Source organism: Dermacentor albipictus, chromosome 6 (genome assembly GCF_038994185.2).
Source record: "Dermacentor albipictus isolate Rhodes 1998 colony chromosome 6, USDA_Dalb.pri_finalv2, whole genome shotgun sequence".
In the NCBI taxonomy this organism is placed as follows: Eukaryota; Metazoa; Arthropoda; class Arachnida; order Ixodida; family Ixodidae; genus Dermacentor; species Dermacentor albipictus.
The window spans coordinates 91330403-91355331 of NC_091826.1; the positions used below are offsets into that span (position 1 = coordinate 91330403).

Here is a 24929-nt window from a genome sequence, read left to right on the forward strand (position 1 = left end):
TAGAGCAGACTTACCACACACTGTTTGCAGATTTATCTCTGAACTACATTACAGGCACATGCGTTATATTGTTCTAATCTGTCATTTAATGCAACAGCATTACAGAGGTCAGTTATCGGTCTTCGTTCTCTAAGCGGCAAATGATCTCTGAAGCAGCAGGACTTTATCGCGGACACCGTGAGTGTGCCGCTCAAGATAAACACCTGAGCATTTTGCTGCAGAAGAGACATCACCGATTACAGTTGGTGACCTCTCTCAAAGGTTGCCCGAATGCTACTTATGGCCTCGTTGACCTGTAAAGACACTGTTTTGCTTAGCGTTACACTGCCGATAGCATGGTTCTTTTAGAGCGCTGCCAAATTCATTCATTAAAGCGCACAGTCTCTTGCGCTGCTAAGCCAGAGGACGCGGGATCAAATCCCGGCCGCGGCGGCTGTATTCCGATGGGGGCTTAATGCAAAAAAAAGAAAGAAAAAAAGCTCCCGTGTACCGTGCATTGGGTTTGTGTTAACGAACCCCAGGTGGTTGAAATTCATCCGGAGTCCCCCATTACGGCATGCCTCATAATCACATCGTGGTTCTGACACGCAAAAAACCCTACAACAATTAAAGCGCACAGTCTTTCCGGTGAAGCAGAATGTGAGGAAAGTGCGTGTGTGAAGCAAGAAAACGCGCCCCTCTACGAGGCTTGCCGTGGAAGAAAACATACGATGACTGGGCTGCCAAGAACGACTGCAGTGACAACCTTTTGCGAGGACTGTCCTTTCCACCTGTTTATTAAACACTTGAAGCGACATGACAGTGTACGAGAGGCGAGTTTTCGCGCTTTCCGAGCACGGCACTTTTAGTCAGTGCAACCACTGCCAGGTGGCGCTGCGCGTCCGTGAGTTCGGAAGGTTTGGTGTGACCTAACAAAAACGGACGGAATCGGTCACAGGGCCTCAAACGTCAGCGGTGCTAGAAGAGACGCAGTGGGTATACTCTGCACTCCCATCGCTGGTTCTTGGGGCCTCCGATAAATGGCACCTGCTGGCACAGACGCGTCGGCTTTGCTTCTGACCGTACTCATCGGCCTTCTTCGTGTCGTCCAGGCTTCTTCGGGTAATGCATTCCAGCATTTTTCTTCTTTGTTCAGCTGCGCGAGATCGCGTCAGTAATGGGCAAACGCGAAGCTAAATGCCTGCTTCGTTTCCGACAGACAAGCCCCGGATCCAGCCTCTCGCCTTCCCCGAAATCGTGAACCTAGGCGAGGAGGTGACGGTCACGTGCGCCGCTGCGTTCGGGCGCCTTTCCAGTTCGTCTGGACGAAGGACGGCAGGCCGATGGTCAGCAGCGAGACCAAGTATTCGCGCGTCATTGTCGACAACGTGGCCGTGATGACGATCGAGAGGGTCGGCGCTGAGGACGTGGGCAACTACACGTGCACGGTCAGCAACGACTTCTGCAGTGACAGCGCGACAGCGCCTCTCCTCGTGGACGGTAGGGAACCGTGCTGTTTCTAACGTTTAATATTGATTTCCTTGATATTGATGGAAGGAGACGTTGGCGCACAAATACAGTTCGGGCTACTCCTTGCCTCATGAACACGTGGTATATGATCATAGTGTTGTAAGCTGCTTACGCATACATCTTGTGTAGAATAACGCGTAGAATAACTGTTGATGCGCGCACAACGTTACAAAATACAAGTCAAAAGAACACAGTGACATTACAAAGGAACATTGAAAGAAACAGTGGGATCAAAAAACGACATATTGTTACATGTAAAATGCAGAAATGCTTTTATAAGGCATCCGTTAGACCTGTTTAAAAGAAATTTATTGCATTAGAGGGAAGTTAAATTCTAGAGACTGCAGGGAGCATAATTTTGAGTTAGAGGCTGCAACTTCTTACAAACAATTTTTTTTAAATTTGCAAGTTGAAGTGAAAATATAAGCCCGAAGTTTACAAATTTGTCCCTTTAATTGAAAACAGATATCGCTGTTCTGTAAAATGCAACCGTTAGAAAATCTAAAGCGGACAAACTTGATATGTCTATTTTCATGTTAAGCGAATTCGTTGCGATGTTTACAAGGGCCTGGCAAAAGTTCCACAGCCACAGTATTGGTACTCGTATAATTTCACAGCGGTGTTTATTACACCAATTCTGTCCGCTTTAGATGTATTAATAGATGTAGCTAACAGAATTGTGATACTGTTTTCGATTGCTTAGTTATGGAGTTGTAAGCTTCATAGTTTCGTTATTGAATTTTGCGATTTCTGACTTTTTTTTTTACTAAAAATAAAGTCGACGGCCTAAATAAAAAAAATCCACTTCCTGCAGTCACCAGATTAACCTTTTATCAAACGTCGGCGCATTCTTGAGAGATATTCTCTTGTGGATGCCTCTGTCGCGCCGCTTGAAAAGTGTATGGCAATCCGTTATAAAGCCAAGCCGAAGCAATTCATTATGTACCTCTGTGTCAGCGTTTTACGCACACCACAAAAAACAACATGGCAGCCTCGCAATTTGAACACTAATAATTAATTCTCAACGTATTTCAGCGACGAAATGTCGGCAAGATAACTGTTTTGAAAAATTAAATTATGGCGTATTACGTGCCAAAGGCCCGACTTTATTATGATTATGCTTTTGACCGCTTAGGCCTCTTTAAGGTGCATCTAAATTTATCTAGACGAACGTTATTGAATATATAATTGTTTTGAAAGCGCAGTGTTTTCCCCACTAATGTAGCGGGAGCAAACTTGCAACTCCGGTCACACGCTTTAGGCATTTACAAGCTCTAACGAAAAAAAAAAAGTAAGCATTGAGTGTGTGCTTAGCATTTTTCATGTGTATTTACACTTGATCGGCCCAAAGCTGCTATTACTCTAAAGTGATCGCTAGGGGATGTGGTCCAACAAAGTGCCCGCCGTAACTAGCATGTTTGGTCCCGTAGTTCGGTGTTAGCAAAGGATAATCAGGAAGGAAGGTGTTATTCGAGCAAGCCTTTGTTGTCGGTTTCGCGAAAATTTGCCTCGCCTGCGTTCCACGTCACCTCGAGCTATTTATAACTTGTACCTGCTGCGCGCTTCTGAAATATCGCGTGACCCACCGCTCCAGACAAAGTTACAATTTATACACCAGTGAACTTGCTTACAAAGCGCAAAGAAGGCTGCTGCATGCGGAAATTCTCTCTCTCTTCGTCAGTTCCACGAAGTTGAAAGTCTGAGTCAGTTGGCATTCTAGGAATGTTCGCACGTTACTATACCATTTTCTGAATTCCGGACACTTACAAGCTATCAGCCCACAAAACACGATGTTTTCCTCCTCTAGACAACATGGCAGGAATGTCTGAACACATCTGCGTACCCGTACTGGACCGCGGTGCTTCCAGGGTACAAGAACATCGACGGAATTGAAGCTACTACACTTCAACTTCACTTCGGCTGAGATAGTCCAATTCCATTCCCATATTCTGTCCACGCAAAAATGATTACCATTCCATAACAGCTGAACTCATCGCTTCGAAATACAGGTCGAACGCCTTCATAACGAAGTGCTTGGGACCTCCGTAATCGTTCGTTATACAGGTCACTTCGTTGTAAAGGTCGCGCGCCGCTCCGCTCGCAACAGAACCGGGACGCAACTATTCATTCGTCATACAGGTCATTTTGTTGTAGATGCGTTCGCTGTCGAGACGCTTGACCGTACCGGAATGACTCTGGACTCAGTCTATTTGCGGGACAATAACTGCGCCACCCGGCTACCCATAATCGCGGCAGCGCTGCCAAATATAGGGAAGTTTCCCTATATCTAGGGATATTCAGCCTTCTTTAGGAAAACTTCTAGCTAAGACATTGAAATAGTGGTACTGCTGACAGGATCGCATGTTTTTATTTTAGTCGTCGCAAATTGCCTTCGCATTGGCGTGCGAAGAATGACTTTTGATCGCACTACAGCACAGTGAACGCATCTCGCGAAGTAAACGACAGGGTGCGGATTGCCTGGGCTCTTCAACACGGCACTCCTTCAGCGATTTTGCAGTTCGTGCCTCTACGTGTGCTGTGGATATCTGTGCACTCTGAATGAAATATTCATCCGTAACCGGCGAAACCAACGTATGCTGCAACATCAAACAAAGCAGCACGGGCATATATAGCTGTGCGTAAGCCGACACGTATACTGTAGCTCAATGCACGACAGTGCGTTCGTGGCGCTAAACAGGAGGCTGTGTTGTTTGCATGACTTGCACTGCTACGCCATATCAGTGAATTCATTGTCTGAATATTTTAGAACAAGCTTAGAAATAAATTGTAAGTACGAAATATCAAGTTTATTTTGGTAATACAAAATTTTACCTGAGCGAATACCTCATTGACAAACTAACAACCAGATTTTGCACGTCTAGGGAAAGCTGGGGAATGTTCTTATTCGAAGTATGTGGAAAACTGGCTTTGGAGGTTGGAAGCCCTGAATCGTGGTTCGTCATAAATAAAATTATATGTCAGTCACAACGATGGCTGAGCCGGTTTTCGGTATGTGCAGGCTACAGCGACTATCTACACTTCGCAGATGCATCGAGTCTGTCAAATATCATGGGATTGACAACTAGGAATTGAAATTGAACCCAATTTCATTTGCTTAGTTGTGTCACATGTACTAAACAGGCTAACATGTGCCAGGAATGTACACCTCCCGTGCTTTATCTCACGTAACACTTACTCTTTTCGTCTTTCTTCAGGTTAAATTAAAATAATAATAATAATAATAATAATAAAATAGCGGTATCCTGGAGCTAAAGCGAATAGGCGGTAATGTGTTCGTACATCGACTTACACTGCAAAACAAAACACATAACTAACGACATAAGCATTTAAAAAGTGACGGCGACTTAGGAGTGCGGCAGTCATCGGAGGAGTGTTCTAATTGAAACCGTTCGACGACGGACGATCGCCCATGCACGGTTTAGCGTTCGTAGCGAAGAACCCATACAGCCTCTCTCCTTGAGCACATTCACTACAGCATAACGGTTGCTTGACCAGGACATATACTAGGCAACTTCAGCCATGCTATGTCATCACTCCTGCGTCCTTTTATATTCCGGACAAACACCCATTATATTCACGACACAACGAGCACGAAGATGACAAAGAATGGGATGGTTTTAGATTCCCAAGGACTTCCGGAAACGTTGACGTGTGCTCACTTGGAATACGGGCAACTAAACGTCACCGAGCAGGCGCCGAAGCGGGAGAAAACTTCCGGAAAAAAGTTTCGGTGCAGTCCAAAAGGTGGCGCTAGCTTCCCACGTGCCCCTAGAACTACTTTTTAGCCTGATTGCGACAGGGCACGGCGCTGTTCTCACTCCAACAGCCGCGGACGCAAGAAGATCGACGGTGCTCTCTCACAAGGCTCCGCTCAACCCAAGTCCAAAGATGCTCGTACCACTCATCGGACTCGCAATTGCATCCGTAGCAGCGGCCAACGGTACGATCCATTTCCTTGTAATTTTCTGGGATGATAAAACAATATCACGCTTTAAAAGTATCCGCACTTCCGCGTCAAGGATTTTAAGAAAACGCGGAGGTAGGCTTCACAGCGATGCTTGCGCAGGACCACCGGAAGTGCACCCGTTCTTGTTCTCCAAGAACGTAGCGCTCGGTGCCGAAGCAGTCGTCAACTGCGCCGTCATCGGCGGCGACGGGCCTTTCGAATTCCGATGGTCGCTCAACGGCGAACGTCTGAGGACGTCGGCGTCCAAGTACGTGGAAGCAGTGAGCGACAAAATCGTGGCGCTCACCATCAAGAAAGTTACTCCGGATGACGTCGGCAACTACACCTGCACGGTGTCCAACGGGGCCGGGTCGGACAGCTTCACCGCGGCACTCGTCGTCAAGGGTGAGCGACAAATCGCGTCTTCTCTCTTCTTTTTTCTCTGCAAATATTTCGGCAACAACGTCGTAAATTTCGCCGTTCCGATTGACGCGCGCGCCCCGAATATCCGTCACTGAGCGAAGGAAGTCGCGACCTTGGCGAGCACTTCCGAAAACCAGCGCACGCTGCGAACCCACATGGCCCTCGACGGATAGACTAAACTTAAATGCAAGCGCAGTGAACTGACTGCACTGGCTTGCAGCACAAAAATGCACTGGCACGGACACAAGCAACATCCAGTTAGCTGAACGCATGCGCTCGACTTTTATTGTTTCATATTTGTTCAATACATACTGCGGACACGAGATGACTGCAACTTGATTGCAATTTGCAGTAATGCAAATTGACTGATTGAGTAATGCAAACTAACTTATCTAAATTATTGCAATTTGCGGTGACGCGCAGGAAGTCACATTTTTGAATGCTTACATTCGGGCAGAGTGAGGGGCTAGAATATTTTTATGGCTGCGTGGGGTTGTGTATCTGCGGTAATGGCGTTAGAGTTTCTTTGATTGATTGATTGATTGATTGATTGATTGATTGATTGATTGATTGATTGGATTCATTCCTTCATTCATTACGGAAGGGAGCACTGTACAGCCGGCTTGTAGCAAGAAGCTACCAGGGAAACATGCGCCGCGAAACCCCGTTTGGCTTTTCTTTGTATCTTCGTCCTACAAGTGGGACGGGTGTTAATATTTCCTTTCACTAACTTTTACCTGTAGCGGGCTTCCGCATAACTGATCTGCCTGTTCTATTTATTTATTTATTTATTTATTTTATACCCATTGCCGTGGCTTTGGCGTTTTGCTGCTGGGCATGAAGCGGGCGAAAAGAGGGCGAAATACAGAAAATGCTCGTACATACACTCGTACATTCAGATTCATGTGCATTAAAGAGCCACAGGGTGCTCAGAACTGATCCGGAGCCCTGTAAACTACAGCGTTCCTCGTAACCCATTTGTGCAGTTTCGGAACATTAAACACGGCTACCCAATTACCTATTTGAATTCATTCATTTATTGAGTTTAACGTCCGAATGCAGCATCTCTGAGGCAAGCGCTAAAGGAAAGCTTCCGGTAAATGTGACAACGGCGGATTCACTGAAACAAACCTAATTATACAGACACGAACGTTTTGCATTCCGCCCACATAGGAATTTGAAACGCGTTGCGCCACTGACTTGAATGTTCGTCGTTACAACGCCGCGGCTGGCAGTGGCGTTCTGCATAGGGTGTAGTGTCTGGCGCTTGAAAGATAAACTTATATCCTAGTTTTTAACTCAGAAATGATGAACTAGAATCAAACGGTCCCTCGTTTTAGAAGCTCGAGGTCGAAAGGCACATGAACATTCGTTCGATAATTTCGGCACTATAGACTCACCGCCACCATTTGAAAGGAAAGGTATGCATTCCTAGTTCGAGTGATGCTCACTGTGTGGCGCTAGTTCTCCGTGGGTCCGCGTTATTCCGCGACTGTGCGAGAAAAAAAGAATCGTTTCTGCGCACAAAAGCGTCACGTAAAACCCGGAGCAAGGCAATAACCGGCGACTGAAGCGGTCGCGATGTTTCCCAAAACCTATCCCGCGTGTACACTTTACGTCCTGTTGGCGACTCTGTCGTGGTCTGTCTACGCTCGTGCGCTGGAAGATCGAGGGACCGAGGACTTTCGCATCGGAACGGCGCCGAGAACCACGCCGTCGCTCGCGCATCCCGCGTCGGCGAAGCGGCGAGTCCCGAGGCGACCTCCGCCACAGGGCAGCGTCGACGCCAAGCCGGACATTCAGCCGTTCGCCTTCTCGAAGAACGCGGCGCTGGGCCACAAGACGAGCGTGGCCTGCTTCGCGACGGGCGGGACGGAGCCGTTCCACTTCCGGTGGACGCACGACGGACACGCCGTCGTCGACGCAGCCACGAGGCACGTCAAGGGGGCCGCGGCCAACATGGCCACGCTGGTCTTCGACAAGCTGGTCGCCGAACATTTCGGCAACTACACTTGCACCGTGAGCAACGCCCACGGATCCAGCAGCTACACCGCGGAGCTGGTGGTCGAAGGTGAGTTTTCCGAAGAAGCAGTGGGAGAGTTTCGGTCTGTCCACGCTTCACTGAAATCGTGGACGGCCGTAACAACGCTGAGTTTCGAACTGTTCCAACGCTTTGTCCAACAACCAAACGTTCTTGTGTCGCACGGCCGTTCTCGCCGAAAATATCAGAAAGCAAGAGGGGCAAATACATGGGAATGGAGAAATAATTTTTTTCTCGGCAACCACTGCACCGAATTTGCTGAGCCTGGTAATATTAAATGAAAATTTTACAATATAGAGACTGTATAAAGCATATATTTACTTACGCCGACAATTTCATTTGATAAATATTGTTGAAAATCGCTCAATTTAGAAAGACGAAACTATGAGATCACCTCTCTGTAACTCAGTAATAAAAATAGTAAAATTCTGTTAATTGGAGCTAATGATAAATGTAAACCGGACAAAACTGATATATTACACAGCGCTTTGACTTATACCACTAATTTGCGAGGATTTGTCGCAAGACCCTCGTAAACGTTGTAACAAATTCACATAAACCGCAAGCTCATATTATGATGCCGTGAACAGAAAACCAAGATATAAGTTTTTTGATGCAGAGTCACCGATTTGTAAACTTCGCGCTTCTATATTTCTTTAAAGTGACTAATTTTGAGCAATTCTTGTAAAAAAATGCTAGGCTCTAAATCAAAATTATGTTTGCTGCAGTCACTATAACCTAACTTCCTCTCTCAAATGCACTATATTTGAGTTAATTTGGTCTAATAATTTCTGCGTTTTACACGTATTTGAATAGACGGCATCGCAGTTGGGCCCTAGCTAAAGCTTCATCTTAACATAGAAAACGAAAAAGGAACTCGGGGTCGCCAACAAGAGGTGTGTCTGGTTTGCTGCCCGGCATGGGAGGGCGAGCGGGAACAATCGACTCAGAAACAGGAATGACAAAAGTGGAATGTGAGTCACGCACAATATTTATACAACTACACTGCTCTCACAGACGTTTCCTGACGTCGTGGAAACATCTGGAACTATTCACGCCACGTCTGATAGCCGTACTATCAGATTCTTATTTTAGTTGCCCAACAGTGGCAACCAACCCAGCAGTGCCAACTAACTGAGCCGTGGCAGCGGAGCCCGAAACAACCAAACATCTTGGCCACAGTCCATCATACCTTCGAAGTAATGAACGCATTGTTCAGAATTGCAACACCATCACTCGTCAGTCAAGCTAACAGCAGGTTGACACATTCGAGAACTGGCTGCTAGTCAACGTACGTGCATGTTGCTAATGAAAAGTAAGGCACACCATTTCTACGCGACATGAAAGTTGAAGAAAAAAAATCACCCGTTAGACCGCAGCGAGTGCGGTCAATGAAGGCGTAATGCAAAAGCGTTGGAGTGTCGTGAGCTTTTGGAGTACACTAAGCATCCCTACGTAGCCTAAACTATTTCTAAACTTTCTACTAACATGTTTAGGCCCCTCCGCTGGAGTCAACTTCACTCGCTGTCAAGATAGTGCAAGTTTTCAGCATATAACACGTATTATCGACCGAGTTTTGAACATCACTATTTTGCCCGCGTCAGGCGAGTATACGTTTTGTCAGCGTTAGTATTGTGCCGAACTCAAAACGAAACGCCAAGCGCAGGCGTTTCATACAAGCCGCACGCTCGAGCCGATGGGAGGTTCAGATTACAGCCTCTGTGTGGCGCTAGTTGTCCGCATAGAGTCTTTCCCGTATGGGATTCTCCAACAGAATCTCCATCAGTCTCCAAAGGGCATCCCAGTCAGGCTCCACCCTTCACTGAAAGAAGCGACGAGTGGTTTAGAAGGCACGGAAGGCTATAGTAGTCCCTTCACGCAAGAGGAAGAAATGACGGCAACTCGGAGGGCACTCGCCATCTGCTCCCTCCACGCGCTGGTGCTGTGCGTGGCCGGCGATTCCGGTGAGTGCAACGAACGTTGGACGAACCGATCTTGACCGTAGCCTCGAACGATCGTACCGCCCCTCAGGACCGCTGGCCATCATGCCGTTCTCGTTCTCGAAGAACGTCGCCCTCGGACAGAAGCAGATGCTGACCTGCGTGGTCTCCAGCGGCGCCGGCCCCTTCCGCTTCGCCTGGACGCACGGCGACGAGCCGGTGACCGCCGGCGACTCTCGCAGGCAGGCGAAGGTGCTCGCCGAGAACGTGGCCGCGCTCTCCATCGAGGCCGTCGGAGCCGAGGACCTGGGCAACTACACGTGCACCGTGTCCAACGCGGAGGGACGAGGCAGCTACACGGCATCGCTCGTGGTGGACGGTAAGGGTTTCGAGACGTCGACACGACGTGCGAAGGCTCGGGGCCGGCAGAACGTTCTTCAGCGTTCCCTAAACTGAACCGAAATTTTGAAAATGCGTTAGGGTATGCAGAGCTCAGGGAGACCATCGGCGCAATAGTCAAGAGACGCGAATCACGTCAACGCGCTCTAGTAATTAGCGAGACGCGGTGTTCGTGACCTTGAAAGTTTACCAATAGGCTGCGGTCGATTTCTCACCTGTCCTGTTTCGTCTTTCACTTTTTTTTTCTTCTTCTTTTCCAGCAGCAAATATGACCCGTATGTGCATATTCACTCGCAAACACATGCACCTTTCGGTAGTGTGAAATGAGGTGTTGACAGCAACCAAGGTGGGAGCTGCAAGATCGGAGATTTGTTGACTTTATTTCATTTGAAGTAATTAACAAACTGAACAGAACAGTGTGCACGCACTGTACGACCCCAGAGCCAATGACTAGTAGCGGCGCCATTTAAAACAATAAATGCAATTGGCAGTAATCGCATACATCCTAAAAAAAATATAATTACATCTATCTGAACCACGACCGTGACCTGAATACAACCGGTATGATCGAATTCCGGTAGTCTTATTATATACGAACAGTACGTCAATTCTCGTTTCCAAGTATCACAAAAATAACCAGACTTCACGACTTCGTTTGCGGCGGCATCATTCTACAACTCTCGTGACAAGCGTCAGAACTTCCAGAAGAACCACCCAGGTGGCGCAGCTTGTCCACTGAGTGGACTTTTCTCAAGAAGTGGGAGCGGCACGACTAAATGCAAGGGCCGCGCTCGATGACTTCAGTCTGGCTATTCAAACAGGGTACGAAAGCAGCTCGCTGCGGTGTGGCTCCCGTGAACTATTTTTCGCCGCTACACTTCAATACCGGCGACGCCGACATGAGCCGAACTTCGGGCTTGACTTCACAGCAAGCTTCCTTGCTCCTCGTCGTGGTCTGTTTATCCGCCGTTGCGAGCAACAAATGTAAGTCGTCAAACAAAAAGACATCCATTTCTTGAGCTACGCAAGGCTAAATGGCGTGTCTCGTCCGCAGCGCCACCTGTCATCATGCCTTTCTCCTTCGCCGAAGATACCGCTCTGGGAGACGGCGTGCTCTTGACCTGCGCTGTAACCAGAGGCACGGCGCCGTTCTCGATTATCTGGACTCACCAAGGCAAGCCGATCGCCGAGACGCCTAATAAGCACGCCACGCTGCTCAGCGGCAGCGTCGCCACCTTGACCATTGAGAAGGTGTCGGCCGAAGACGTCGGAAACTACACCTGCACAGCCGTCAACGCGGCCGGAAGCGGCAGCTTCACTGCGGCGCTTACCATCGAAGGTGAGGGAACGAGGTGCTGAAAGCTGGCTATTCATCTAGTGATTGTTTAAGAACAGTTTTATACGTGCTGATCTTCACTGAAACCTGTCTACGCGCAGCCAATGAGCGCACTGACATCTTTGGTCAGTAGGGTACCGAAAAATGGGAGAAACGCCGACACCTTCGGCACGATTACACCTCCACATCACCGCCCCCGTCAGAGGTTGCGAAATAAGCGACTGAGGCGAGTGTCACGAACTTGCAGCTGCCATTTAGCTGCGATACTTTTGGTTGCTGCGTTATTTTTGTAGTGCGGGGGGTCGTTCCTTGCGGCTTTCGTGACGTTTCGAAGTTTTTACACTTCACCGATTAGTGGACAGGCGACAACAGTCAAACGCCTTTGTAACGATGTCTCCGGAACCTCCGAAATACTTCGTTGTAAAGTTACCGCACCGTACTGCTCACAATAGAGCAGACTAGGCACGTTGAACAAAAGAAAACGTTTGTTTAACATAATGACAAGAGACACAGTGAAATAAATCGCAAATTCTTTCTGTGCACACTTCGTCCGAGAGAATTTAGACTGCAGCCAACCCTTTTGCACCGAGGTTCACAGCATGCTCCGCGGCGAAACGCAACAACTACGCAAAGCTGCAGCAGATCGTCGAATTCCGTTATCACCTTTCTTGCCGTCAACCTTCTTGGTTCGTTGGCAAGATATTCGTCACAGTTTCCTTCGCTGACATTCGCGACCTTTCCGCCCTAGATGGCTTTCAAGAGGTCGTCAGTCGCCACTTACGGTCACATCATCACGTCGTCATCAACTCACGAAATCAGTTCTGCACGATTCCGCAGAACTGATTTACCGTCTTCATCGAATGCGACGTGTTCGTTAGCCGTCGCACCCGCTCATGCTATACAAGCGGTGTGTACCGGTTGTGTGATTCCTTGAGCAGTGCGGCAGATCTACTCCTGACATCGGCATGCTCATCAAGCGCGTCGCTGGCGCTGCCGTTTGCGCAACCGCAGAGCACACTTCGGTGACGTCGGCGCAAGCCAGTTGCAGCACCGCGATGGGCCATTCGTTGTAAAAATGTAAATCTGCTGTTCGGAACACCTCAAGTCCTTTGTTGTATACGGGCAAATTCGTTGTACTAGTCTTCGTAGTAGAGGCGGTCAAAGTAAGTATGAAAGATAGGAATTCGGCCCGGAACACAACCAATCCTCCGCCATACAGCCATTTTCGCTGTAGAGGCGTTCGACTTATACCTATAGTCATTTGAACAAGGAACGAAGCTTTGAGTCACTAGAAATCGCGCTGCTTTGTGCTTACGTTTGTTAGAGATTCGAGAGATCACGTAAAATGTGCATGTGCAACCTCTGCGTCACGATATGTTGTTGCTTCAATATAGTTGGGTGTTTCCACGTTCCGTCGTCAACAACCGCACATCTCTGGTACTCCTCTTGCCACTTGTGTTCTCTTTATTTTATTTTTTCTTTCCTTTGCGCATTCCGATTTGTTTTGCCTGCGCTTGTACACACGCAGTAGTTTTAAACTGGGATTGCCGTCTGTTAAACGCGAAACGCATATTGACTGGTGGTGTTCACAACTCTCTCAATAGATGGCGCTAGTGACCCACGCCGAGCGAGGAACGGATACCTTTCCCTTTTCTTTTTCGTTATGCTGCACTGTGGAATTTACAACCGCGGTGAACCCAGCACTTTCTTGCTGCTCAGTCGCTTGCTTGCTGCAAGCCAGCGAGGAAGGTGTTTCTAAGATACGTTCAAGCGCTATACAGACCATCACGTTCAGCTGCCCCGCAGGCGAAAAGTCCACAATGTGGTGCTCCGGCGCGTGCATTTTCGCGTGCTCGCTCGCACTCGTCGTTGTCACATGTTCCGAAGACTTCGCTTTGGGTAAGTGGGCGCCGAACCGGGCCGACCACTGCTGTACCGAATTTCCATCTACAGTCGAACCTCGTTACCGGAGAGCAGCGTGGGAAGCGAAAGTTTGTTCGTTGTAATGAAACTTTCGCTACTACAGCAGACCTAATCGATCGTGCGGACAAACCTGCAGTATAGAGTAAAAGGCCCGCGGGAAAAAGTGCGCAAAAGGTAACCAATGCTAGATATACCAGATCTCTCGAAATTCCCGGAATTGATCATAACGAAGCTTGTGCTGCGCATTAGGCGGCACAGCGCCTTCTGACCTTATAGGTGGCGCCTTATACCTTATACCGAAGTGCTTTTGGAAATACTATAAGTATACCCTCGAACATTATGAAAGCAAACATTCCTTTTTTATTTTTCTTTCTTCAAGAGTCCGGCCACACTGGCTAAAAAGATATGCGTCACATAAAGAAAACTTTAGTAAATTCCCAACGGAAGAGCTATTCTTAAACGTTAGCATGCCAGATTCGAATCCGCATATCAGGAGTAATCGTTGCTTAGAAAGGGACCGTGTCCTTTCTCGTATTGCTCCCGACTGCATGCTTCGAAGAGGCGCTCAATAACAAGTTTGCTTTTCTCTATACAGAATATAATCTTGCGCTTTCGGTTCACTCAAATATAGCGCGGTGGAATATTTTTAAATTTGCTGCACCGCACCCAATAATTCACCACAGCTGGGTTCCTAGTAACGGGGGTCGACTGTGATCGTACAGGCCACGTAACCGTAAACTGAAATTCCTAACAAAAGCACGCAAAGAATATAATTCGAAGGTCCATTGGCGCCATGCTTCGCGCTCCGTTTCCAGAAAAGCCCAAGATCCAGCCGTTCTCGTTTCCCAAGCAACACCGAGTGGGCAAGGACGTCACCGTGTCCTGTTTCGCGACGGAAGGAGAGGCTCCGCTCTCGTTCGCCTGGTTCAAGAATGAGGAGAAGATCGAGAGCGGCGCTAAGCTCACCGTGGAGCACGTCGCCGGCAAGATGTCCACGCTCACCGTACACGAGGTGTCGGCGGCCGACATCGGAAACTACACGTGCGCGGTTTCAAACGTCGCCGGCGGCGACCGATACACCGCTGCCCTGCTCGTAACCGGTACGTTCGTTGTGTACGGGCTTTCTGTGTGTCTGGGAGTGCATTCATCGCGTTCTTCATTCGCGCGCGTAAGAGCAAGCTTGCATTCTTGTACTTGTTGTTACGCAAGCACTTATTCTGAGCAGATGTTTGCGAGCGCGAACGTAGCGCCCAACGTTTACCCAGCTGCTGCGTCAGCTATACAGGGTGTTCCGCATAACTTGAGCCAAGAATTTTAAAAATGAAAGGCGCTTCAGAAGCGAATTGAACCGAACGCATACCATTCGCAATAGCCTATAATAACTCAGACATGTCTTTCTTTGTTTTCCCCATAACTCACTAGTTAATTAAGCTTAATTACCCAACTTTTCAATTATTGGCCGTGGACCCCAAGTGTACGTGATACTCAGATTTGTGGTGAACCTTCAGAAACCACCGATCGAGTTGTGTCCTTCACGATACGTCTCACGTAGTCCTTTTTACCGGGTTGCAAAGAAAGACCGCGAAATATGAAACACGCCACGTGGCGAAGCGTTTGCGCACTGCTGTTGTGCCCAAGCGTGCGTTCGCTGAACAAGGTCTTGTTTCATATTTCGCGGTCTTTCTTTGCAACCCGGTAAAAAGGACTACGTGAGACGTATCGTGAAGGACACAACTCGATCGGTCGTTTCTGAAGGTTCACCACAAATCTGAGTATCACGTACACTTGGGGTCCACGGCCAATAATTGAAAAGTTGGGTAATTAAGCTTAATTAATTAGTGAGTTACGGGGAAAACAAAGAAAGACATGTCTGAGTTATTATAGGCTATTGCGAATGGTATGCGTTCCGTTCAATTCGTTTCCGCTGCACCTTTCATTTTTAATTCGTGGCTCAAGTTATGTGGGACACACTGCCACAAACAGTATTGTCAAACAGCCGAACAAATCAGTATTGTCAAACACATTGTCCTCCTTTGTATACAACTTAACGTGCCTCAAACGATTTTCTTCGCCTTTCTACATTCAATTAAGGAAGCAGGCGTGTGCTAAGAAGCTAACAAATCGAAGCGCTACGGGATTGTAGCTTCGTGCCGGTTTCAGGAAGCTGCCTTTAGGCTGCTACGAAAGTGCTCAGGACTACGAAGTGGGTTGGGTTCACTGCCACAGCGGCCGCATTGCTATGGAGGGAAGGGCGAAGGGGGAAGGGGGAGATGAAATGGCAGACGCCTGGTTATCAAGCTTTCAGTTGCACGTTAGAGAATCCCAGTTCAAAATTAATACCCTTCAAATTAATAGTCCCTGAGGCGTCTCTAGCATCGATTACACTGCTTTGGAACGCGTTCAACTCGTATCAATCATCAAGCTTTCCGATTATAGCATCTTTTTTTAGTTTCTAGCCAGCCCTGCCACTTGGGTTAATCGCCTGCATTTCCCTTCGTAAGTTGCTACGGAGGTGGAATGTCAGAACGCTCGTTTCGTTTGATTTCAGTACCCGTTGAGAACGTTGTGCTGGTAAAAAGCTTATCCGTAGTCTTTCACAATATGGCGACCTTCGTAGGCTGCCTAAGTGACGCGTGACCCTAACGCACATACACTTCCTCCGCACTGGAAGATTCGGAGTGTGATCTGTAATCTGTTCGTCTGTAATCAGATGGGATGTCCAAAATGTCCGTCGAGTCACGTGACCGGCTTGAACATTCAGCTCAGTCGTCATTGCTGCTCATTCGGGACATTCAGGCACGTTGCAGATTCGAGCCGCAAGCCTCGAAGCGACGTTCAGTCTTTTCCTCAGAAATCAGCCGCCTGTAAAAACGACTCAAGTCCACACCATTCTCGCGGATGGAAATCCACGGAACCATGACCGCACCCGTCGAAAGCGCTGCTACAGTACGCGTACACCGACCGGAATAACCGTCTGTAAATATACCACACTGTGACATTTTCTGAGCGAGCAGCGTTCACTCCCACCTCCATTTCATTCCTTCTTTTCCTTCTCCCTGGACAGGGTAGCAAACGTGGCGCCCGTCTGGCCGACTTTCCCATCTCTGCCTTCCGCCGCTCTTTCAAGAGCGCAGAACGCTTTCAAATCAGTTCTCGGCCTTCAAAACACGCAGGCCTAATCAGCTCAACATTACGGCGGCATTTCATCTAAGATGAGTGTTCACCGTACATTGTGCACTCTTCCACCGACACTCTTTGCGCAGGCACGTCCGTTCATCACGGTATGTTCAAAATGCGGTAGATCTGCGGCACGAGCCTCGTACGTTCCCTTTATCTCCACGGTGTGGCGCTAGCTGTCCGCACAGACGTTCAAATGACGTTCGCCGTGCGGCAGGCGAGAAGACACCGCCCGTTATTCGACGGAGGAGCGCCGACTTGCCTGTCGGGCTGCTCGAATTCCACGCGGCAGCCATGGAGCTCCGCTTACCAACGTCAGTCCTCGTGATCATCGTTGTCACTGTTGCAACATGCGGGAGAGCGGAACTCGCAGGTGAGCGTTGCACGGAAATACGTCAGCGGAGTGCAGCGATTTCTCCGACGCAGAACTCATTTTACTGCGACAGCAGCAGGCACTCACAGTGGGCGCCGTCATCATATTTGGACATCTTGGCGATGCATACAAAGTCATCTTCGTAGTTGAAGCGGCAAGGAGGAGGAAACAAGTGCGAAATGCACAGGACGGGCCCAGGATGAGTGCTTATGCATTTCGCGTTTGTGTTTGCCGTATTTTCCTGAAAACTACGCGCCATAATGCCAAATAACCAACTCCTCCAGCTTTCGGCAACGTCATTTTGTTCGGTACAGTCTGCTCGTCGCGACCTTCGAAATACAAGCACAAACGTCGCCTGTCTCGGAGTTGTGAGTGTAGCACAAAGCCCCGCAGAAGTTCAAAGGTTGTGCGATAGCTCGCTCCATAGTCAGCGCGTCGGGCTGCCATCTTCCCGTAGCCTCGGGGTACAAGTTCTATAACGCGCGGCGATTTAAGGGCGAATCTGCGCACTTTTGTATTTTTTTTTACCTTATATAGAGGGTGGGAACGAGGAAGTTGCGTCACGGCGTAACGGAGAGGACGGACTCGGCAAACAGAGTTTGGAGCTTTCACCTGCTGTCGCAGTAGCAATGAGTACACGTCAAATGCTGTCTCGACGAGTCCTTCTACAGGGCTCCATGAAAGGAAGAACTCCCTTAACAGAGCCACGCTACACTTCTTTCAGTCGAGCCGCCGAGGCTGCAACCTTTCACGTTTCCGGTCATCAAGCAGGCCTCGAAGAAAGTGACCGTGCACTGCGCCGTCTTCGAAGGAAGCGAACCGCTACGCTTCGCGTGGTTCAAGGATGGGTCGAGACTGAGTAGCGGCGGCGCCAGGAACCAGGTGAAGCGGCTCTCCGGAACCGTGTCTTCCCTCACGATACCGCAAGTCGGCGCCGAAGACACCGGCAACTACACGTGCACCGTCAGCAACGCTGCCGGCTCGGACAGCGTCACGTCGCCGCTTCTCGTCACAGGTGAGACAAGAGGCGGCGCCTGACGACCACCGCCGCCAATCACGGGCGCGAGGACGTGGCCTCCGAGATCGCTCCATTGTGTCTTCTGTCGCGGTATCTCCGTGTGATCTCAGAGGCAACGGCGAGTAGCACCAAAGCGAGAGATACAGGAGTTCAATAACGTATGGCTGTCAAGTTAATAATAATAACAACAACAACAACAATTATTATTATTATTATTATTATTATTATTATTATTATTATTATTATTATTATTATTATTATTATTGGATTTTAACTTCGTAAATAAACACGGTAGTGGGTGCTCCGGATTAATCCTAACAACGTGGGGTCCGTCAGCATGTGCCTAAATCGCAGTAAACGAAACTTTTTGCATGAGAATCGAACCCACTAGTCCGAGCTCAGCAACAGCCACCGTAGCCGATGAACCACCACAGTGCGTTCACAGTCAAGTGGAGCTTCGAAAGTCATGCAAGGCGACAAGTAAAAAGAAAGGCGCCGTCAAGACGGTTTTTTTTTTCTGTAATGTACTCTCTCGCGCATTTCCACGCGACCCACGACGCAACACAAATTCTAGCCGCGTCTGAGCACCACCACCTTATCCAAGTGGTGTTGGTCTGAGCCAATAAGAAAGCGCTCCTCTAACATCGCAGCAGGCAGACGCTGTGATCGGCCCGGCGTAGAGTACACTGACCACACAGAAATAGGACAACACGAGATGATATCTGGCAAATATCCGTATGCGACGTCTAATTTTGTTTGAAAACCAGACTGGATTTCGCGCATAACCTTTATCATATAGTGCAGCAGGGTGTGTGGTTCGGCAGCGAAGTTTCAATCGAAACCGCAAGTATCGCGCGACGTGGTATACCTTTTTCCATGTCATGGCGATGGATGAGAAGACTGTATCAGTCATCAAAAACACTGGACAACATCGCGCGCACTTTACACATTTTGGAAAAGCTCCTTCTCTAAGAGGTGGCGGTGATTCAGTTTGCACTCTGCGTTTCGCCGATTTACTTTGGCGCGCCTGGTTGTCCCACCGCTTCTACTTACGCAGTCTGCCTCCATGGGGCGCCACATGTTCCATGGTGCGCAGTTGTCCGATGTTCTACGCTCGCGGCGAGCTATAAAAGCGATCTTCAGAGCCGCGCGACCGCGCGAGAAATCCAGCTTGCACGGACGGTTATTCTGAGCCATGCTGGTGACCATCCTTCTGGCGACGACGACGCTAGCGTCGACCATCGCGGCTGGTTCAGGTAGGCCGACAGTTCATCGGTCGTCGAATCTACACAAACTTACATCCAGGCCCGGAAGTCATTATGCGTGCACGCGTCAAACCGCCTCTATCGCCCGCAGACCCACCTCGACTTCACCCCTTCGCATTCCCCAAGGATCATCCGCTGGGACAGGCCATCGCCGTCACCTGCATCGCCAGCCAAGGCGCGCAGCCGCTGCATTTCGAGTGGCTCAAGGACGGCCGACCACTGCCGGTTGGGGGACGCAAAGCCATCTCCAAGATGGTCACCGCGTCGGTGTCCCTCCTCACCGTGCTCGACGTCGGTGCCGAGGACGTCGGGAACTACACGTGCACCGCCACCAACGCCGCGGGAAGCGACCGCTTTACGGCAGAGCTCGTGGTTGCCGGTGGGTCGCAGCAAAATTTCCATCTTCGCATTTTTTACAGGCGCGGCCGCGTTCATTTTCTTTCCTACATAAATGAATGAAAACATACTGCATTTGTTTAGTAATGTTCTATGGCACTACAGTTAAAAGAGAAACGCTAGTCTCGTGATCATGGTGATGATATGAAGTGATAGCGGCTGGCTACGGGAACCCTATGCAAAGGTCTCCATGTCTTCGTGATTATGCAAAACAAAATGGCGTACTTGGCTGGTTGACTTGGCAAAAAACAATTCAAGCGCTATAATGCGTGTGGCGATGTCGTGATATAGAGATAAAACCGCCTTTGCGATGCTTGCGCTGTTTGATATATATCATCTATATCTGGCTCCTAGAGCATCTCTAATTCTCACTCTCTCTCTTGCACTGAACTATTTGTATAATCGCTCTATTCGACTAGGACATTCCATGATGGTTCTTCTCGTTTTCTTTTCTTTTTTTTGTCTTTTCATTTGTGTTCTTTTTTTTTCACTCTTCAAGAATTAATTTAGGATGCGCCGCACAGCGCTGGACAATAATACCACAGATATTGCTAAAGTGCTGTATATATCCCGCTCAAAAGTTATCGAATGCTCTTTCAAATATTGCCGCCTCACATCAGCGACGTAGTTGCTACTTTAGACTAAGCGTGGCGCCAGCTGTCTGCATCGGTGGCTGCCTGTACAGCGACCTCAAGCAACGCGCCGAATCCGCCACAAGAGAGCACACGCATTGCAGACGCTATAGTCGCCCATCGAAATGGTTCCGTCTACTTTGGTTTGGACTGCTGGATCACTACTCTGGGCGTGCCAGATCCTCGTTACAGCGGCGGCACAAGGTAAATAAAGCTCGGCGAAGAATTGTAGGGAATTAGAGCAGAGAAAAAGTAATTCCTCGACTTTTTCGTACGCATTTGAGCAGAAGCCCCGAAGCTGCAGCCCGTACTCATCGCCAAGGATCACCCCACTGCTGGAAACCCTGGTGGTGTCCTGCATCGCCATTCGGGGAAGCCAGCCGCTCAAATTTACCTGGTTTAAGGATGGCCGTCCCTTGGACGAAGGGACCAGGGCGCTGTCTCGGCAGCTGACGGACACGCTGTCGACCCTTACGATTTCCAAAGTCACCGCTGAAGACGTCGGCAACTACACGTGCCGCGTCTCCAACACGGTCGGCAGCGACAGCCACAGCGCCGAACTGCTCGTCACAGGTTAGTGTGCCGAGATTGATTGGCGAATTAATCGATTCGTGGGGTTTAACGTCACAAAGCAACATCGGGGGCTATCAGAGGCGTGGTAGTGAATGGCTTCGGATGAGGGTTCTTACCTAAATGCAAGCACACGAGCGTTTCGCATTAACCCCCATCGGAATGCGGCCCCGGGAATCGCACCCGCAACCTCGTCCTCGGCGGTGGAATGCCGTAACATTCTTTTTACTAAGCCGGCGCGGCGGACAGTACACGCCGGGACCCAGTCAGCCAACGTGGAAATGAATGTTTAGCACCATAGTTTCAATTGTTCAGTCAGTTCTGTTCCGAATTTCTGTTAACGCAACAAGCGACTGAAGCAACGGCTGTGCTTGCGCCTCCTTCTCTCTGTATCTGCAAAAGGCCACATTGTTTCCGTTTCCTTCTTATGTCTTTTTCTACGTCGCACTCGGAATGTCAACGTTTCTAACAATTGAGCGTTGCACGGCGCATGCGCGTTGTTGATGGTACGGTGCTATTCCCTACATGGTGCAAACCTGCAGGTCTTTCTCGTGTTCAAACTGCGCTTCTCACAGCTGAAACCCGGGCCTGCGGATGCGCAAGCGTGAAGTGCGACTAACATCCTTTCAACGTGTTGCACCTGCGAAAGAGTTACTGCACTCCGAGCTGTGTAAATGAAGCACTGGCAAGGACCAAGAACGGTGCCGACGCGTATACGGATAAAATATGCCCGGCATTCCATCACTAAATGGTACACCGCGGCCTCACGAAAGCAGTCAAGAAACTAATGATTTGTCAAAAAAAAAGAGAGAGAGAAAGCATTCAGAAGGAACAACATTAACACACAAAAGGAGACCAATGTGAAGCATGAAAGAACGCAGGCTCTCTCTCACTCGTAGACTTCTGCTGGGAGTACGCTCTCTTTTGTTTCCAAAAGTTGCCCCGGTGTGGCGCTAGCTGCCCAAGCGTGCGGTCCCAGCACGCGCATTGCGGTGCCGTTTCACAGGACCACGGAGAGAGAGTCACCGCTCTACCACGCGCGCCGACGAAGGTGCGCAGACAGCTCGATTTGTCCGACGACACCATGGCTACCACAAGCACAAAGAACAAGCTGACGACAGCTATCCTCGCTTTAGCGGCACTTCGTTTTGCACGAGCGGCGACGCAAGGTATTTACCGAGCAGGCTGAAACGCCATGCTTGCGTACTTTTGCACGGCTGTAGCGTGTAGTTGCAAGTCCTTGCCGTAAGTTTCGGAGCCACTGCAAGTATGGCCGGGGTTCCTGCCGGGCCGTGCTCTGCTTTAGCTGCTCTGAGAATACCGAAGCAAGTTCTAACATACTTCTTGAAAGGATTTCGCGGAAACGTTCAAACGTCGCCAGGATGCGCTAGAGATCTTCGTAAATCGGTGTAATGATTCTTGAGTTTGCATTAAGAAATTCCAAGTTGGGTTTCTGTGGCTGCGACGCCACAGATACAGCACAAATGTGGGCCTCTTGTTTGCCTCTGTAGCGACTTGCTAATTTGATAAACGGGCTCTGGGCTAATTCAAGCTGCTTCAAGGCAGCATTTTGCCCCGCGCCCTTTGCTCCTTGAGGAATAAAATCCCTCTTGACTCTTACGGAAGATCTGCATGAAAAGCAATCTCATGGAATCTTTATTAGAAGTAACCATCGCTGGAAACATTAACCTCCGTTCACTAAAGCGGGAAATTCCACTACCATCGCTGGACACTTCTCAACATACCCGCTAAGGGCCGTGGCTATTTCTAAAGTAATAAAGCCGAATTTTCAGCTTAGACAAGCAAAATAATCGGACACATCGAGCGGGAAAATTCCGCTAAAAGTGCGCCACCGAGTTTCAAGGCAGGTGGTTGCCTTCAACTTTGTCGGACGTCGAACAACATTAGGCTAGGCATGTTGGTTTGCCTTTGTGTTGAGAATGAGATCAAGTAGAGGCACACGAAAGGAGAGGTCACGAATTTAACGACTGGCAAGCACATTCTAACTCTAAACACACACAGAGAAACAAACAAGTAAGCAACATTATGCGAAATGTACTGTAGAGCGGTAGCATCAGGGAACCGGTCTGAGATGCAGCGAAAATGTCGCAGTCAGCTATAGACTAGCAAAAGTAAGCTCAGAAACTAAGCAGCGCGATCTCAGCTTATAGTTTTGTCGAAACGCAATTTTGTCTCAAGGACTGCTCAGACCGACGCATGCTGCTAAATTCGAGTAGCCCAGCGACGGCGAGCGCAGGAGGTTAAAACGAAAAATGTGGAAATGCTTGAAAGTACCGCTAGGTAGCGGCGTGCAGGTGGACGAATTAGTGTTCCTGTATATGCTCCCTGCGGGAGCATATACTGCTCCCTGCGAGAGCATATACAGGAACACAAGGACGAATAACCGCAGCGCGCGTTGAGATTTCAGTACGGCCCGACAGGAACGGTGCCTGTCATTTCACGCGGTGGCCTCGCAACTTTTTTGGGCGAACGGTGAGCGCGCACGCACCACACAACACAGGCCGTGGCTGTTTGCACGCGCAGATCAACCGCGAATCCAGCCGTTCGCCTTCCCGCCGAACGTCAACGCCGGCGAGGAGGTTAGCGTCACGTGCGTCGCCGCGCTCGGCCGGAAGCCCCTCCGCTTCGACTGGCAGCACGACGGCAGGGTCCTCGCGAGCAACGCGAGGAAGCACTCTCGAGTGGTCGTCGACAACATCGTGACGTTGACCATCGAGCGGGTCACCGCCGAGGACGTCGGAAACTACACCTGCACCGTCACCAACGGGTTCGGCAGCGACAGCGCCACGGCGGCGCTGATAGTGGAAGGTAGGCCCCGCCTTTGCCGCGCAGTTTCTATATCCATGGGCTCGATACTGTTCTCTTAGTCAAAGACAGGGCCGTGGGTCCGTCCGTCACTGGCACAAATGGGCTATTGGTGCCCTGGTACAGTACTTGAAATTCGCCGGTTTGAGAGACAGCTCGTAGTGCTCCTGTGCATCCTCCCGCGTACACTCGATGCTCAATCTGCTCCTCTTTTCATTCCCCCTTTCCCTTACTCCAAGTGTAGGGTAGCGAACCGGATGCATCTCTGATCGACTTCCCTGCCATTGTTCGCGTTGCTTTCCCTCTCTCTTCTATTACCATGGCTCGCTCGAAGTGTCCCTGTTCGATGTAAACATGGATGTAAATCTCGCGAAACCACGTTTTCGTTGCGTGTAGTCCAGCTAACGCGAAGAACCAGGGACGCTTTTACGAGCAACTAGAATAGCAGTGCGATTCCTGATGAGGTTTCGCGTTCCAAACCTGTACGACCGGCCCAGTCAGTGCGAGGAGCCGCCAAACACTACGCGCAACAACGCTAAACAGTTTCCTTCAGTCCTACGACGTCGCGAATTACAAAAAGATAAGGCCCAACAACGAAACTAAAACTAAGAACAAAAAACGAAACCGCCTTTATGCTGCAGCACATCACAGCAAAACAAGCTGTCAGTCATCATAAGAAGAAAATCTGGTGTACGTATTGCTAGCCGGTATAAAAAGAAAGGTAAAGTCAGGACATTTGGCCATCCGGACTGTGTCAAGTTGGGAGTGTCTCTCTAATTTCGGGACAGCTGGCAACCGTAGGGCCAATGCATTAGATGAAGCCTACAAGTGCAACATAGGCCACTTACATGAAGGCAGCCGCTAATGCGGCGTCGTTGGTAGCTCCAGTAACCACGTCAACCTGTAAGAACAATCAATCGATTCTAATGAATACAAAGCTATACGATGGCAAAAGCAAACTAAATACGCGAACGCACTGTTGTTGCCTTTAATAGAAAATGGCTAAATTTCGAAGAAATGCGCTGAAGTCGTTCATTTTGACGCCCGAGAAAAATTTGTTCGCGTTCTGCTAGAAAACTGCTCTAGGTCAGAACGCTTGCGCTGCTGGCAAGATTTCACTTTAATGCTCCTTAC

The 24929-nt window shown here is 49.2% G+C and overlaps 3 protein-coding genes across 8 annotated transcripts in view; all 3 read left to right on the plus strand.

Moving 5' to 3' along the window:
• The first annotated feature begins 4499 nt into the window (after positions 1-4499).
• On the plus strand, positions 4500-8779 carry LOC139047069 (myopalladin-like). The gene is made up of 4 exons (XM_070521021.1): positions 4500-4518; positions 5597-5881; positions 7566-7970; positions 8757-8779. The coding sequence occupies exons 1-4, from the start codon at positions 4500-4502 to the stop codon at positions 8777-8779; spliced, it is 732 nt and encodes a 243-aa protein (XP_070377122.1).
• Positions 8780-9621: 842 nt separating this feature from the next.
• Positions 9622-24929, plus strand: part of LOC135897687 (cell adhesion molecule Dscam1-like) — a 96257-nt gene continuing 80949 nt past the window's right edge. For 2 of the 6 annotated variants that reach the window (XM_070541022.1, XM_065426406.2), the window contains exons 1-2: positions 16962-17088; positions 17813-18103. In XM_070541022.1, coding sequence (XP_070397123.1) covers positions 17010-17088; positions 17813-18103 — 370 coding nt within the window. In that variant the 5' untranslated portion in view covers positions 16962-17009. Of the gene's footprint in view, positions 9905-9971; positions 10260-11128; positions 11264-11333; positions 11619-13349; positions 13515-14353; positions 14639-16961; positions 17089-17812; positions 18104-24929 lie in introns of those variants that run through there. The other 4 variants (XM_070541029.1, XM_070541023.1, XM_065426407.2 and 1 more) reach the window with 4 other exon arrangements.
• Positions 19214-24660, plus strand: LOC135897647 (leucine-rich repeats and immunoglobulin-like domains protein 1). The gene is made up of 4 exons (XM_070541419.1): positions 19214-19362; positions 19463-19750; positions 23514-23798; positions 24584-24660. The coding sequence occupies exons 1-4, from the start codon at positions 19302-19304 to the stop codon at positions 24658-24660; spliced, it is 711 nt and encodes a 236-aa protein (XP_070397520.1). The 5' UTR covers positions 19214-19301.

Bases quoted from the DNA above. Each gene is read 5' to 3' on its own strand.
- LOC139047069 (XM_070521021.1), top strand. The intron at 5,882-7,565 runs GTGAGCGACAAA...GTGCGCTGGAAG, and splicing joins CGCGGCACTCGTCGTCAAGG to ATCGAGGGACCGAGGACTTT. The intron at 7,971-8,756 runs GTGAGTTTTCCG...GTATTTGAATAG, and splicing joins CGCGGAGCTGGTGGTCGAAG to ACGGCATCGCAGTTGGGCCC.
- LOC135897647 (XM_070541419.1), top strand. From the start codon at position 19,302: ATGCTGGTGACCATCCTTCTGGCGACGACGACGCTAGCGTCGACCATC. The intron at 19,363-19,462 runs GTAGGCCGACAG...TATCGCCCGCAG, and splicing joins GACCATCGCGGCTGGTTCAG to ACCCACCTCGACTTCACCCC. The intron at 19,751-23,513 runs GTGGGTCGCAGC...TTGCACGCGCAG, and splicing joins GGCAGAGCTCGTGGTTGCCG to ATCAACCGCGAATCCAGCCG.